Genomic DNA, 15,447 nt, shown 5'->3' with positions numbered 1-15,447 from the left:
ACAGGCATGAGCCACTGCGCCCTGCCTATTTAGGAGTTTTTTGATACCCTCTTGTAAGTTCACTGATTCAAGGTGCTTAAACCGCCCTCCCCACAAGTGGTGTGTTCAGTATAGCATATATTTATTTAAAAATTCAAACAATTTAACCTTTTTATTTTTAAAAAAATTATTATACAAAAGTAATACATGTTCATCTTAGACATTTGGAAAACATAAACTAAATTATATATATATATATATACACTTTAATCCTGCTACCCAAAGATAATCACTGTTAGCATTGTAATATATCTCTTGCCTCTTTTTTTAAAAACACATATGTACATTCAGAAAAGAAATTTTGCTGTATACAATCTGATGACTTGTTTTTTTAATATTGCATTGTTTTTCCTTACAATTTAGTATGCATCCAGAACATAATTTTTAAAGGCTGCACAGTATTTTGGAATACAATAATGTACCTAAATCCCCTACCATTGGATATCTGGATTATTTCCCAGTGTTTTAGTAAGACAACAGTATACTTATAGCTAAATATTTACACTTATCTGAAATTTTCCCTTACAATGAATTCCGGGAAGTGGGATTACTGGTCAAAGAGTACACACAATTGTTTCACTAATGTCAAATAGCTTTCTAGATTACCTGCAGTAATGTGCATCTCCTTTAGCACCCCAGCCCTCATAGGCATTGCCTATTTCCTACATCTTTATAAATACTGGCATCAGTATTTAAACATTTTTGTTTCTGGTTTATAGGTGAAAAGTGTAGATGTTCTACATTGCAGTTCTTTGATCATTAGCAAGGTTGAACTTTTTTTTCCATGGGTTGATGGGTCCCAAATTCATTTCTGATTGAGATCCGTAGGAACAGCACATGGTCTGCTTGAGGAAGTCTCATTGCTCTGCGTGTCTCTGGCTCCTTGCTTTTACTGTCTCATGCTGCTGAAAGAGGCAGAGAGAGTCCCAGAGGGAAGCCTGGGCTGAAGGGTGACCTCTGGAATCACTGCGGGATTCCCAGCTGGCTCTCCTGCCAGGGCACACCAGGTCTTTGCAGGGGCTGGCAGGAGTGGTCCTGGTCCAAGTACCCTTAAATAGCTCCTTCTCTTCCCTCATCTCCCCCAGACATGATGGACTCGTCCAGCTTCTCCAACCTGGATCTGAGTGAAGAAGATTCAGATGACCCTTCTCTGACTCTAGAGCTGTCCCAGCTTTCCATGCTGCCCCACCTGGCTGACCTGGTCAGTTACAGCATCCAGAAGGTCATTGGCTTTGCTAAGATGATCCCAGGATTCAGGTAAGAAACTTCTGCAATATCTAGGGAACAGAGTCAGAGTCCTAGACTGAGCTATAAGAAGGGCTGGAGATCACCCATCCACCACTCCTTTTTTTTATTTTTTATTTTTTTAAATGGAGTCTCACTCTGTCACCCAGGCTGGAGTGCAGTGGCGCCATCTTGGCTCACTGCAACCTCTGCCTCCCAGATTCAAGCGATTCTCCTGCCTCAACCTCCCAAGTAGCTGAGATTACAGGTAACCACAACCATGCCCAGCTAATGTATGTATGTATGTATGTATGTATGTATGTATTTTTATTTTTCCAGATGGAGTCTCGCTCTGACACCCAGGCTGGAGTGCAGTGGCGCTATCTCGGCTCACTGCAACCGCCGCCTCCCAGGTTCAAGCGATTCTCCTGCCTCAGCCTTCTAAGTAGCTGGGATTACAGGTGCATGCCACCATGCCCGGCTAATTTTTGTATTTTCAGTAGGGGGTTCAGGAGTTTCACCATGTTGGCCAGGCTGTTCTCGATCACCTGACCTCATGATCTACCCGCATCGGCCTCCCAAAGTGCTGGGATTATAGGCATGAGCCATCACACCCTGCCCTAATTTTTTTATTTTAGTAGAGATGGAGTTTCGCCATGTTGGCCAGGCTGGTCTCAAACTCCTGACCTCAAATGATCCACCCGCCTCAGCATCCCAAAGTGCTGGGATTACAGGCATGAGCCACCACACCCAGCCTCCATTGCTTTTTTAAAATAGAGATTCAGGCCCTACCCTAGACCCGCTAAATCAGAACCTCTGGCGTAGGACCAGAAATCTGTATTATGAAGTGCAGCCTATCCTGCGTTACTCTGCAGGCCAGCAATGGAGAGCTAGTCCATCCCCTCACTTTCTGGATGATGGTGTGGAAGCCCAGAAACGTCCAACGGCCAGCCAGGATCCCTTCCTGGTGTTGGAGCCAGCACGTCAGAGCCAGGCCTAGAACTCCCAGCTCACTGTTGTGTTACTCCAGCTGGCTTGACTGGCATCCTCATATTATCTCTTTAAATTCAACGACATGATTCCTCCACACCCCAATTCTGAGAGTAGAATGAAGTGATAGAGAGGAGAAGGGTTGGCCATGTAGACTTATGAAACAGTCTGGGAATCCTGGAGAAAGACAGGTTTCCTGGCATATATGACCCCGGCATCCTTCACCAAAATGAAGACCATTTAAAGACCATTTCCTGGCCAGGCGTGGTGGCACATGCCTATAATCCCAACACTTTGAGAGGCTGAGGTAGGAGTTCAGCCCAGGAATTCCAGACCAGCTTGAGCAACATAGTGAGACTTCTTCTCTACAAAAAAAAAAAAAAAAAATTTATAAATTAGCTGGGTGTGGTGGCACATGCCTGTAGTCCCACCTACTAGGGAGGCTGAGGCAGGAGGATCACTTGAGCCCAGGAGGTCAAGGCTGCAGTTAGCCATGATTGTACCACTGCACTCCAGCCTGGGCAACAGAACAAGATCCCGTCTCAGAAAAGAAAAAAATAAAGACCATTTCCTAACCATACTGAAACATTTTTTGACAAAATAGATAAGTATAAGGAGTTCTACTGGAGAAGGGATCCTCCTTTATCAATTCACTCATATAAATTTCATTCATTTATTCCCATGTTTTATTGTTGTAACACTAACAGTGTATATAATACTTATATTTAAATACTCATACAGTGTTAATATTCTTTTTTTTCCTTTTCTTGTTTGAGACGGAGTTTCGCTCTTGTCACCCAGGCTGGAGTGCAATGGTGCGATCTCACTGCAACCTCCACCTTATGGGTTGAAGCAATTCTCCTGCCTCAGCCTCCCAAGTAGCTGGAACTACAGGAGTGTGCCACCATGCCAGACTAATTTTTTGTATTTTATTTTGAGACAAGACTTTCCCTCTTGTTGCCCAGACCAGAGTACAATGACACAGTCTCAACTCACTGCAACCTCTACCTCCCGGGTTCAAGCAATTCTCCTGCCTTAGCCTCCCAAGTAGCTGAAATTACAGGCACGCACCACCACGCCCGGCTAGTTTTGTATTTTTAGTAGTAGAGACGGGGTTTTACCATGTTGTCCAGGCTGGTCTCGAACTCCTGACCTCAAGTGATCTGCTGGCCTCAGCTTCCCAAAGTCCTGGGATTACAGGCGTGAACCACCACGCCCAGCCAATATTCTTAAAACAATAGAGTACTGACACATTTAGTAGATGTGTTGGGAGATGGCTATATTTATGTATGTTTGTACCTTAATTCTTCCCAAAAGTTCATTTGGCATATTGCCATAAAATACATAAACAATATGGTTGAGAAAGAGAAGTAAATCAATCTTAAGCAATGTTATTATCATTTTAAGTAGCAGCAATAGCTGTATTTCCGGTAGAAGGAGCAAAATGCTTCCTAGATACTAATGCTCAGATTCAGTGCTGGAATACGGGGAGCTGGAAAGTGAGTTAACATTGCTGGCTCTGGATGCAAGCAGATATGAGGTGCCATATATCCGTTTATGAACCTCTTGGCTGTGTAGAAAAGCCATCAGTTATTGCCTAAATTATTGCCTTGCCAGTGAGATGATGGTCATTCACAGGGTTAGACCCAGAACTTTCCAGTTCGTTTCTGCCCTGAGAAAACTGGCTCTGTGTTATTTTATGCTTCTCACCAATCCAAATACCAGAAATTTTTCAATGCTCTTCCTCTGGAATTAATGTGAAAATGGCGAAGAAAAGAAAACTGGCAGACAGTGCTGAGACACTTCTACCGCATTGCACATTTTGGTTGTAGCGATAGGAGCGAGGGCCCCTCTGGCAGGCAGGCACGCAGGCAGGAGCAAGCGACAGATCTCATGTGAGTCAGGCATTGCTCTGAGCACAGGGTTTACCCTCAGAGCCTTTCCTTGGAACTGACAACACATTCCATAGAGCACAAGTTCCAACTCCCTCCTCCACGCTTCACGTTACTGTTTGCAAACTCCACATATACCAAAGTCTTGTTTTGTGTAAACGGCTAGGGAAAAAAACACGGAAGCACTCGACTTCCATCCTCATGTCAGGCAGCAGGACTCATCTACACAGGCTTCATCTTTCGCTGCTCTAGTGGGGAGTAGGACAGAGGGCCCTCATGACCCTTTCCAATACTGAGGTTCAGTGATTCCAATGGGGGCTGAGATTGCACACACGGGAAAGCTGTCCTAAAAAGAAAGTTACTCATTGAATCAGTTACTCCAATGCTGCCCCCTTCACTAAGGAACCCCAGCCTCCACTTTTCTCCCATGCTCAAGGCCCCTATCCCTTGCCCTCCCACATGGACCCTGACACAAATAGTACTACTCTCAGTTTCTCTTCATGAGGTTAAATTGAAGTCTGCCCTCTTCCTTTCATCATGTTCCCCTCTGTCCCCTAGTCTGTCCTTGCAACTCATGGCTAAAGTGAGGTGCATATGGGCAGGTACAGGAGCTGCCCAGCCACTGATGCAAAATGGGTTAAACTGATCCTGAACATGCTAGGGTTGGCTTCTCTGTCTTCAGCATGACTTGAGAAGTCCCAGAGCAGAAGGTATGCCAATGAAAATGGAGCAGGCCTTGCTAAGAGAGCTTGCAGGGACACTGGTATGGACACTCTCTGTGGCTGGACAGAGGTGATGCTGAGCCTGGACTGGAGCCCAAACCTAGGCTCCAACTGGGCCCAGCGTGGGCCAGCCCAGCAGCTCTCTGGTTCTGCTGCTTTCCACACTTAGGGGTTCTGTTGTTCCAAGACATAGAAGAACAGTGGCTGCGTCCCTGGTGGCTTTGATCTTGCTGCCTGTAGGCAGGGGCGGAGGGTGTGGGGAAGCCAGGATGAGACTTCTGTGTGGGTGTGTGGGGGCACAGGATGAGTCTCCAATGTGGGCATGAGACCAACGTGGGGTGGGGCTGGATGGGCTGCTCTGGGTGTGAACTGCACTACAGTGTGGCCTTGGCCTGCTCTCTCCTCCCACCTCTCCTCCCTTAGTCTCTCAGTCTCATCCCACAAATCTCCCTCCCTGCTGGCACTACAAATGAAATGCACAGAGGAGGTGGCGTCAGCAGCAGCATCTAAATGGCCAGGAGCAGCCTTAGATCCCAGGACTTAGGACCCCCAGGCTTCACTGCCAAGTAAAGTGCACAAGAGACCAGGCCACATCAGCTGCAGCCCTGCCCTCTTCTGCTAAATGCCTTCACCTTCATTGCCATTCCATACCCAGGGAAGAGCCCTGGGGGTTATCACGCTTCCTTCGTGCTGTGCCCTTTCTCCACATTCATTTCTTCATCCATCCAACAAATAGCTTTCTTACATAAACTGTGAGGGACAAAAGTTGTTGAGAAGACAGTCCCTGGCATCCAGGGATTTGGTGTCTGATGAAAGAGATAGACATGTAAACAATTGCTGCAAGGAGATAAGAGCCCTGCTAGAAGCCTGCTGGAGGAACCGTGGGAATGCGGGAGGGGAGGGGCCGAGCTCTGCCTGTGGGGGTGGGAAAGATGAAACAGCAACACAATTCCAGTCACATCTCGGGTGCCCAGAAGTGGCTGCAGGAAGACGGAGGAGGGTGTAAATGTCGCACAGGTGAGGGAGGGGGAACGGAGCTGTGTTGGTGTCTATCATCGTGGAACAAGCTCTCTTGTGGCTTCCCCTGTAACTCCACCTCTACTCCCACCCCGCCACCATCCCTGGTCCTGGCTGTGAGCTGTATTTAGAAATGCCCTGTATTTCCAGGCTGTGGGCCGTCATTTGGGGTCGTTTTGGGCTTCTGTTCCTAGCAGCAGGATGTCTGGATCACAAAAGCAGTGATCCCACTGAAGTCTCTGGTCCGCACCCGTGGAAGGTGTGTTCACTGCTGGCCATCTGTTTGAGTGGGGCATTGAACAAAAGCCTATGTATAAAGATATTCCTCCCAGAATTACCTATCATAGCAAAAATTGGAAGCAATCAAAATGTTCAAAAATAGATAAATGGAAGACTGGCTCAATAACTTAGAGTATACTGTTATGATGTAACAGTATGCAACCCTCTAAGAACTGGGCTAAAGAATTTTGAGTGAGGCCGGGCGCGGTGGCTCAAGCCTGTAATCCCAGCACTCTGGGAGGCCGAGACGGGCGGATCACGAGGTCAGGAGATCAAGACCATCCTGGCTAACACGGTGAAACCCCGTCTCTACTAAAAATACAAAAAACTAGCCGGGCGAGGTGGCGGGCGCCTGTAGTCCCAGCTACTCGGGAGGCTGAGGCAGGAGAATGGCGTAAACCCAGGAGGCGGAGCTTGCAGTGAGCTGAGATCCGGCCACTGCACTCCAGCCTGGGCGACAGAGCGAGACTCCGCCTCAAAAAAAAAAAAAAAAAAAAAAGAATTTTGAGTGATATAGGAAGTAGGATAAAGAATTAGTATAAGCTCCAGTATATTAAAGATATACTCCCTCTCTCTATGTATATGTGTGGAGATATATATATATATATATATTTGCATAGAAAAAAGATAGGAAGGTGCCAGGCACAGCGGCTCACAGCTATAATCCCAGAACTTTGGGAGGCCGAGGCGGGCAGATCACTTGAGGTCAGGAGTTCAAGACCAGCCTGGCCAACATGGTGAAACTCCATCTCTACTAAAAATACCAAAATTAGCCGGGTGTGGTGGCTCATGCCTGTAGTCCCAGCTCTTCCGCAGGCTGAGACAGGAGAATTGCCTGAACCCAAGAGGCAGAGGTTGCAGTGAGCCGAGATTGCGCCACTGCACTCCAGCCTGAGCGACAGAGCAAGACTCTATCTCAAAAAAAAAAAAAAAAAAAATTAAAATAAATAAAAACAAAAATAAGAAAAAAAAGACAGGAAGAAAATACACCGAAATGTAAAGTGTGGTTATGAGCAATTTTAATTTGTTTTTACATTTTTATGTATTTTCCAAAGATTTGATAATGAGTATGTTTTACTTGTATAATAAGTCAAATCAAAAATGGGGATGGTGTTCATTTTTGTTTTTTAAATGTGGATTGAGTATCTAGAGAAAAGTGACAAGGATGGTGAGATGTTTAGACATTGTGTCATTAGATCTGAAGGAGGACACAGTAGTTTTCCTTTTTTAAAAACTCCATTAGCTATGATTCAAAGGAAGTCCCATGGCTAGTGAAGAAGTCTGGTTCTGGGTTTCTTGAGTACAAAACTGTAAACCACAAATGAGTGTACCATCACGTGGGTTGTAGCTCAATAGAAGAGGCCATTAATCTCGGCGCTAACAACTCCATGGCTGTGTCCAGAGGCCCTGAGCTCCCTGACCCTAGGACAGTCCTACAGTGGTTATGTAGGAGCCACCTCTAAGAGCTCCTAAGAGGGGCCCTCCAACTCTAGCACTTTGTGATTTTTTTCAATATAGATCCTTTGCTGGCCATCCTGATCATGCAAGCCTTCTCATTCCCCACCATCTATCACCCATTGATACAACACTCTCATCAGTCAATATCGGCTTCCTGACTTTATATACAAACATGCAGCCATCGAGGGGATGACAGCCTATCTACAGGATATCCAGAAGGAAGTAGACAGTCAGGAAGAGAAAGAGAGTAAAAGCCAGAAGCAAGTTGATTTGTGAGCCCTGCCTTTTCCTCGCCGTTGTTCAGACAAGCCCAATCATGACTCAGAATAGTGGAACTAGTCATTGGCCTCTCAACTCATCAACGCATCTCTATTAATCCTCTTGTTGTGCTGAGGGCTCAATGATCATTGTGTGGGCAGCAGTAAGGTGATTAAGAGGAGGTGCTGGCCCCCAAGTAACTTACAAATAAGAGTAGAAAACAAGTGGCTGGGTGCAGTGGCTCACGCCATAATCCCAGCACTTTGGGAGACTGAGGTGGGCAGATCATCTGAGGTCAGGAGTTTGAGACCAGCCTGACTAACATGGCGAAACCCTGTCTCTACTAAAAATACAAAAATTGGCTAGGCGTGGTGGTGGGTGCCTGTAATCCCAGCTACTCAGGAGGCTGAGGTAGGACAACTGCTTGAACCTGCGAGGTGGAGGGTGCAGTGAGCCAAGACTGCACCACTGCACTCCGACCTGGGCAACAGAGCAAGACTCTGTCTTAAAAAAAAAAAAAAAGTAGAAAACAAGCATGTAAAGAGCAGAACTGGAGGAGAAGGGCAAAATAAGAGCACCAGCAGTGTTCAATGCGTCACAACGACATGGCCCTAACTGTGCTGAAGAGTCAGAGGGTGCGGGGCTCCAAGGGAAAACACAGTGGATTCAGGACCAGAAAAACAAAATGGAGCATTAGAAAGGTATTCCTGGCTGGAGCTGTAGTATGCTCAAAGGCGTGGTGATGGCTGGGTACAGTGGCTCACACCTGTAACCCCAGTGCTTTGGGAGGTCACGATGAGAGGATCACATGAGGCCAGGAGTTTGAGGCCAGCCTGGGCCACATAGTGAGACGCCATCTCTACAAAAAAAAACCTAAAAATTAGCTAGGTGTGGTGGTATGCACCTGTAGTCCCAGCTACTTAAGAGGCTGAGGCAGGAGGATTGCTCGAGCCCAGGAGTTTGAGGCTGCAGTGAGCCATAATCATTCTGTTGCACTCCAGCTTGTGTGACAGAACAGGACACTGTCTCTAAAAATAATAATAAAAGAAAATTAGCTGAGCGTGGTGGTGCATGCTTGTAGTCTTAGCTATTTGGAAGGCTGAGATGGGAGACTCACTTGAGCCCAGGAGTTTGAGGCTATAACATGCTATTATCAAACACCGTACTCTAACCTCAGCAACAGAGTGAGATCCTGTCTCAAGAAAAACAAAAAAGGCACAGTGAGAACACACAGCATCTGAATGTGGAGTGGCATGATGCCGCTAGAATGGAAGGTTGGTGGAGTTTACCATGGGAAAGGGAGTTGGAATGAGAGGTTGGAGCCAAGTTAGGGAGTATGGGCCTGAACCTAGGGTGTTGAGAGTCAGTGAGGATTTCTGAGCACAAGAGGACATTGACCTGCAGCAGTGGTAAGAAAGATGAATGACAGACTGGAGAGACACAAGTCTGAGATTCCCATAAGAGGCTATTGGAAAACACGCTGGAGCTCTGAACCAGAGCACTCCTGGCAGGAGTGGAAATAAGATCAGCAGCTCGAGAGACATCCTGGAGACAAAGCTGGCTGAATTTACTACTGAGAAGGACTGGAGGACAGGAGGAGGGAGAGGAGGAGAAAACTTGGGTGCTTTTGAAGATACTGTGGTCCTACCTTTTGCAGACCGCCATATTCATGCCTCAATGCTGGGAGCTTCCCTGGGCTCCGTCTTCCTGTGCCTCACAGCTCTGGCTGCTTGGCCTCTGTGTTTTCCTTGTCTTAGTAACTGAGCTACTTCACTTCCGGCCTTGGCACATGATCACAGTGTTGAACTGTTCTCTTTCAAGGAACACTCTTGTCCCTTCCAGCCAGGCTGCAAGCTCCTCGATGAAAGACCCAGGGCACATGTTGGCGCCCAGCAGGTGTATACCTGTCAAAACGCTAAACTGATTTGTGTGTCTGGAAGGCCTTGACTGGTAACCTGACCTCCTTCCCTCCCTCCCCTGCAGAGACCTCACCTCTGAGGACCAGATCGTGCTGCTGAAGTCAAGTGCCATTGAGGTCATCATGTTACGCTCCAATGAATCCTTCACCATGGACGACATGTCCTGGACCTGTGGCAACCAGGACTACAAGTACCGCGTCAGTGACGTGACCAAAGGTATGCCTGGACTCCACCTCCACCTTTTCCAGCGCCCAGAGTCTGTGTCTACCCCTCCTGGGGTTTGGGCTCCAATCAGACACATGGGAGGGAGTTACGCACCAACAGGGAGAGAAGGGTGAGGGTCTGACCCATGGGGTTGGAGGTGGGTGGGCGGCTCCTCAGCTCTGCCCACAGTACCTGGCCATTGTCTCTCACAGCTGGACACAACCTGGAGCTGATTGAGCCCCTCATCAAGTTCCAGGTGGGACTGAAGAAGCTGAACTTGCATGAGGAGGAGCATGTTCTGCTCATGGCCATCTGCATCGTCTCCCCAGGTATGGGGCCAGGCTGGGAGGAGCTTGGGGACCTGGGGAGCAGGGAGCGTGAAGGACGAAGACCTGCTGAGGGCCAGCTGGGCAACCTGAAGGGAGATGTAGCAAAAGGAGAGGCAGAGAAGGAAATGCCTACTTTGCTGATTTGCAGAGCCCCAGTGGTGAGTGGATGCTGAGGTGCCCCTCACCGCCCTTGGCTCTGCCTTACAGAGTTTGCAGGCGATTCGTAGGGGGGATTCTGAGAAACTAGATAAGCAGGGTTCCTCGAGCCACAGACGGGCCTGCGTGTTCCCAATACTCAGGCTCCGCTCTTGTGTGAACTGGGCTCAACATTCCTGTTATTTGAGGTTTCTCGTGGGCAGGGTACAAAACCCTGGAGCCTGAGAGATAGTTCTGCCTATACAGTTTACCTGATTGATTTTGGAGGCAGTGTGCTGTGACCCTTGACCTCTTCTGCTGGTTAGAGGTGAGAAGAGGGGGAAAAGGCAGAAGAGGAAGTTATTGTAACCTTGGGGACATGATGTTGGTGATGAGGTCCAAAGAGGGATGGCCCTGCCTCAGCCAGTGCTGTGTTCAGGGGACAAGCTAGTGGCCTCTGCCCAGGGATGCTTTCCTGGACTGGAGGCTCAAGGAATGGAGGTGGGCTCCCCTACACCTGCCCAGCCAGCCTTCACTCATTCATTCATCCACTTAGCAACAATTTACTGAGCACCTATTGGGTGCCAGGCACTATGCTAGGTACTGGGGTTCAACAGCAAACAGGACACAGGCTCCTCTCCCATGAAGCTTAGATGGAAACATTAAACAAATGCTATTTAACAACTAATTCCTAACATGGCAAGAGTTTTAAAAATAAAGTAAGTGACACTAGAGAATGGTAGAAGGAGGGAAGCTGACATGGTCTGGGTCACGGAGGTAGAGTGTTGCCAGGAGTCTTTTGGAGGAAGACCTTTTAAGCTGTTACCCGAAGGATCAGTAAGAGTCTGGCAAAGATAGCAGAACAGAGTTCCAAGCAGTGGGAACACAGATGTGAAGGCTGGTGACCAGAGAGCACGGCGCATCGGAACGCTGAGGGATGGACGGAGCAGGGACAGAGAGCAAGGCCAGGCAGAGACAGGCCCAGGTGGGCCCACGGAAGGACCTGGGACTGGATCCTAAATACAAGAAGTCACTGGAGGGCTTTGGGGCCATGCAGTGGTATCACCAGTCAGCAGTCATAGAGGGGTGGCCTAGGGGGTGCTGCCATTGAGTGTCTGTGTGGGTGGGAAGTGGGGGGATTGAGCAGTGAGGGGCCCAGCTCAGAGCTCCTGTGCCTTCTCCTCTACCACCCTGTCCACAGATCGTCCCGGGGTGCAGGACGCCGCGCTGATCGAGGCCATCCAGGACCGCCTGTCCAACACTTTGCAGACCTACATCCGTTGCCGCCACCCGCCCCCGGGCAGCCACCTGCTCTATGCCAAGATGATCCAGAAGCTGGCCGACTTGCGCAGCCTCAACGAGGAGCACTCCAAGCAGTACCGCTGCCTCTCCTTCCAGCCTGAATGCAGCATGAAGCTCACGCCCCTCGTGCTCGAAGTGTTTGGCAATGAGATCTCCTGACTAGGACAGCCCAAGGCGGTGCCTGGGTGGGGCTGCTCCTCCAGGGCCACGTGCCGGGCCCGGGGCTGGCAGCTACTCAGCAGCCCTCCTCACCCTGTCTGGGGTTCAGCCTCTCCTCTGCCACCTCCCCTGTCCACCCAGCCCATTCTCTCTCCTGTTCAACCTAACCCTTCTCCTGCAGGCCTTTCCCCGGTCCCTTGAGACCTCAGCCATGAGGAGTTGCTGTTTGTTTGACAAAGAAACTCAAGTGGGGGCAGAGGGCAGAGGCTGGAGGCAGGGCCTTGCCCAGAGACGGCCCCACTACTGCATAAGTGGCTGCTGACTGGTGTTGAGGGAACAGGCAAGGGAAATGCATCCATTCCTCAGGGACAGAGACACCTGCACCTCCCCCTACTGCAGGCCCCCCATGTCCCGAGCCTAGTGGGGTCTCCCTCTCCTGCTTACTCATGATAATCGGCCCACAGCTCCCAACCCACCCGCTTCAGTGCCCACTGACATCCCATTGCCCTGGTTATATTCTCACGGGCAGTAGCTGTGGTGAGGTGGGTTTTCTTCCCATCACTGGAGCACCAGGCACGAACCCACCTGCTGAGAGACCCAAGGAGGAAAACAGACAAAAACAGCCTCACAGAAGAATAGTGGATGGTGGCCATAGCTATCCCTGTCACCAAGCCCACAGTTTCTCACCCTGGATCTAAGGGGTTGGTTGAGGTGGAAGCCCTCCTTTCACGGATCCATGTAGCAGGACTGAATTGTCCCCAATTTGCAGAATAGCACCTGCCGTCCTCGTCCTCCCCCTGCCAGTGCCTTACCTCCTGCTCAGGAGAGCCAGCCCTCCCTATCCTCCTCGGATCACCGAGGGTAACCCAGAGCCTGCTCCCCCCACCCCCTCCCCACTTCCAGTCTGAAGCAGCAGTGAGCCGCGTCTTCTCCACCTGGCAGGGTGGGATGGAGGAGAAGTACTTTCAGACCCCAGCGGCTGCGTCATGATCTCCCTGCCGACTCGGTGTGGTTCCAAGGTCGCTGTTCACCCACGGGGCTAAGAGCTAGCGCTCCCGCACCCCAGAGTGTGGGAAGGGAGAGCGGGGCAGCCTCGGGTGGCTAGTCAGAGAGAGCGTTTGGGGGTTCCATGATGTAGAGTAACGTCCCTTCTATTCTCACTCCACCACCCAAAAGTCAAAAGGAGCCTGTGAGGCAGGGGCGGAGTGATACTTCGAGTGCATGCTCTCCTCTGCAGCCGGCCCAGCCCCGCCGGTGGGAACCGTCTGTCCGTTTACTCCAGGGTGGGGTCCTTGTGAGAGTGAGCTGTAGGTGTGCGGGACCAGTAGGGAAAGGCGTTCTTCGAGGTGGATCACGGAGGCTGCTTCAGATCAGTGGTTGAGTTTGGGGAATGCGACCGCATTTGCTGTGTCTCCAGAAACGTTAAAGTCAGTGGGAACGTGACCGCCCAGCTCCCGGAAGCTGTGTCCTTCCACCTGTATCCGTTGTTCCCTGAAAACCCAGGGAGGAATCAGACTTCACACTGCAAGAGCCTCGGTGTCCACCTGGCCCCATGTCTCTCAGAATTCTTCAGGTGGAAAAACATCTGAAAGCTGCGTTCCTTACTGCAGAATAGCATGTGTATCTCTTAATCTGTAAATGTATTAGATATGAGTTGTTTTCAGACTCAGACTCCATTTGTATTATATTCTAATATACAGGGGAGCAGGTACCACTGATTTGGAGATATTTATGGGGGGAGAACTTACATTGTGAAACTTCTGTACATTAATTATTGTTGCTGTTGTTGTTATTCTACAAGGGTCTAGGGAGAGACTCTTGTTTGATTTTAGCTGCGGAACGTATTGGTCCAGCTTGCTCTTCAGTAGGAGAAAACACTTGAAAGTTGCTAAATGAGTCAATCCCCTCATTAAGGAAAACTGACAGAGGAGGGCGTGACTCACCCAAGCGTATATAACTAGTTAGAAGCGGGCCAGGACAGACCGGGCGCAGTGGCTCACGCCTGTAATCCCAGCACTTTGGGAGGCCGAGGCGGGAGGATCACCTGGGGTCTCGAGTTCGAGAGCAGCCTGACCAACATGGAGAAACCCTGTCTCTATTAAAAATACAAAACAAACAAACAAACAAAAAAACAAGCTGGGCGTGGTGGCACATGCCTTTAATCCCAGCTACTTGGGAGGCTGAGGCAGGAGAATTGAACCCAGGAGGTGGAGCTTGCAGTAAGCCAAGATCCTGCCGTTGCTCTCTAGCTCTGGGCAATAAGAGTGAAATTCTGTCTTTAAAAAAAAAAAAAAAAAAAAGAGTGGACTAGGACAGGACCAGACTTTGGAGTCATGGTCTGGTGTCCTGTTCACTACACTATGTTTGAGCTCAGACCCCACCATGTTTGAGCTCAGACCCCCATTCCCATTTCCCAGGTGGCTGACCCAGTCCCTGGGGGAAGCCCTGGATTTCAGACAGAGCAAGTCTGGATCTGGGACCCCTTCCTTCCTTCCTTCCATGGCTTGTAACTCCACCAACCCATCAGAAGGAGAAGGAAGGAGACTCACCTCTGCCTCATCGTGAATCAGACCCTGCCCCACCACAAGGTGGCCCACGCCTGCTGGGGTCTCCGCCTCAGCCTTGTATAATGCTGTTGCCTCATCTATAACATGCATTTGTCTTTGTAATGTCACCACCTTCCCAGCTCTCCCTCTGGCCCTGTCTTCTCCAGGGAACTCCTGGGAGTATCAGTTACTCAGCCCTGGGCCCCACCACCTAGGCCACTCCTCCAAAGGAAGTCTAGGAGCTGGGAGGAAAAGAAAAGAGGGAAAAGTGAGTTTTCATGGGGCTGAACTGGGAGAAAAGGTCATCATCGATTCTATTTTAGAATGAAAGTGTGAAAATAGACATTTGTAAATGTAAAACTTTTAAGGTATATCATTATAACTGAAGAAGGGTGTGCACCAAAATGCAAGATTTTCCACAAGATTCCCAGAGACAGGAAAATCCTCTAGCTGGCTAACTGGAAGCATGTAGGAGAATCGAAGTGAGGCCAACAGAGAAGGCAGGAATGTGTGGCAGATTTGGTGAAAGCTAGAGATATGGCAGTGAAAGGATGTAAACAGTGCCTGCTGAATGATTTCCAAAGAGAAAAAAGTTTGCCCTGCAGTGTGTCAAGTCAACCAATGTAGAAAGCTTTGCTTATGGTAATAAAAATGGCTCATACTTATATAGCACTTACTTTGTTGCAAGTACTGCTGTAAATAAATGCTTTATGCAAACCAATTTGGCTTATCCTTATAAGGACCCTAAGGGAGATGAATCATTATTACCCCCATTCGACAGAAGGGAAAGCTTGAGCAATGCCACACTAGCAAGGGATGGGATTTGAACCTTCATCAGCTAGCTTCAGAAGCCACAAATTAACTGCTACATTGTCCTGCTTCCTACTGAGTTGGGGGACCTGACCGGTTACTGATGGGCTTGCTAGCTCTCTCCTAGAGAGGAGATAAAAGAGGTTCCCATTCCTAAGGCAGGC

At 49.1% G+C, this 15,447-nt stretch overlaps 1 protein-coding gene and 1 long non-coding RNA gene across 9 annotated transcripts in view; one reads left to right on the top strand and one right to left on the bottom strand.

Annotated features, from left to right (window-relative positions):
- The window catches only part of VDR (vitamin D receptor), a 64,210-nt gene extending 49,016 nt beyond the window's left edge, over positions 1–15,194 (top strand). For 3 of the 6 annotated variants that reach the window (XM_003906268.3, XM_009180600.3, XM_031650436.1), the window contains 4 exons: positions 1,125–1,296; positions 9,863–10,014; positions 10,215–10,331; positions 11,668–14,039. In XM_003906268.3, coding sequence (XP_003906317.1) covers positions 1,125–1,296; positions 9,863–10,014; positions 10,215–10,331; positions 11,668–11,927 — 701 coding nt within the window. In that variant the 3' untranslated portion in view covers positions 11,928–14,039. Of the gene's footprint in view, positions 1–1,124; positions 1,297–9,862; positions 10,015–10,214; positions 10,332–11,667 lie in introns of all 6 variants that reach the window. The other 3 variants (XM_003906266.2, XM_031650438.1, XM_031650437.1) reach the window with 2 other exon arrangements.
- LOC103875734 lies at positions 1,241–9,939 on the bottom strand. 3 transcript variants are annotated; one of them, XR_004176056.1, is made up of 3 exons: positions 9,872–9,939; positions 9,528–9,783; positions 1,241–1,316 (listed from the first exon to the last, which is right to left on the bottom strand). It is a non-coding gene; the product is annotated as an uncharacterized LOC103875734 (long non-coding RNA). The 3 variants fall into 3 exon arrangements; XR_004176057.1 differs by lacking the exon at positions 1,241–1,316 and adding an exon at positions 3,989–4,491; XR_634657.4 differs by lacking the exon at positions 1,241–1,316 and adding an exon at positions 5,583–5,617.
- Positions 15,195–15,447: the final 253 nt, after the last annotated feature.

Source organism: Papio anubis, chromosome 9 (genome assembly GCF_008728515.1).
Source record: "Papio anubis isolate 15944 chromosome 9, Panubis1.0, whole genome shotgun sequence".
Lineage (NCBI taxonomy): Eukaryota > Metazoa > Chordata > Mammalia > Primates > Cercopithecidae > Papio > Papio anubis.
The sequence above is the reverse complement of the archived record's forward strand: the minus strand, read 5'-3'. Positions and strand labels throughout refer to the sequence as shown.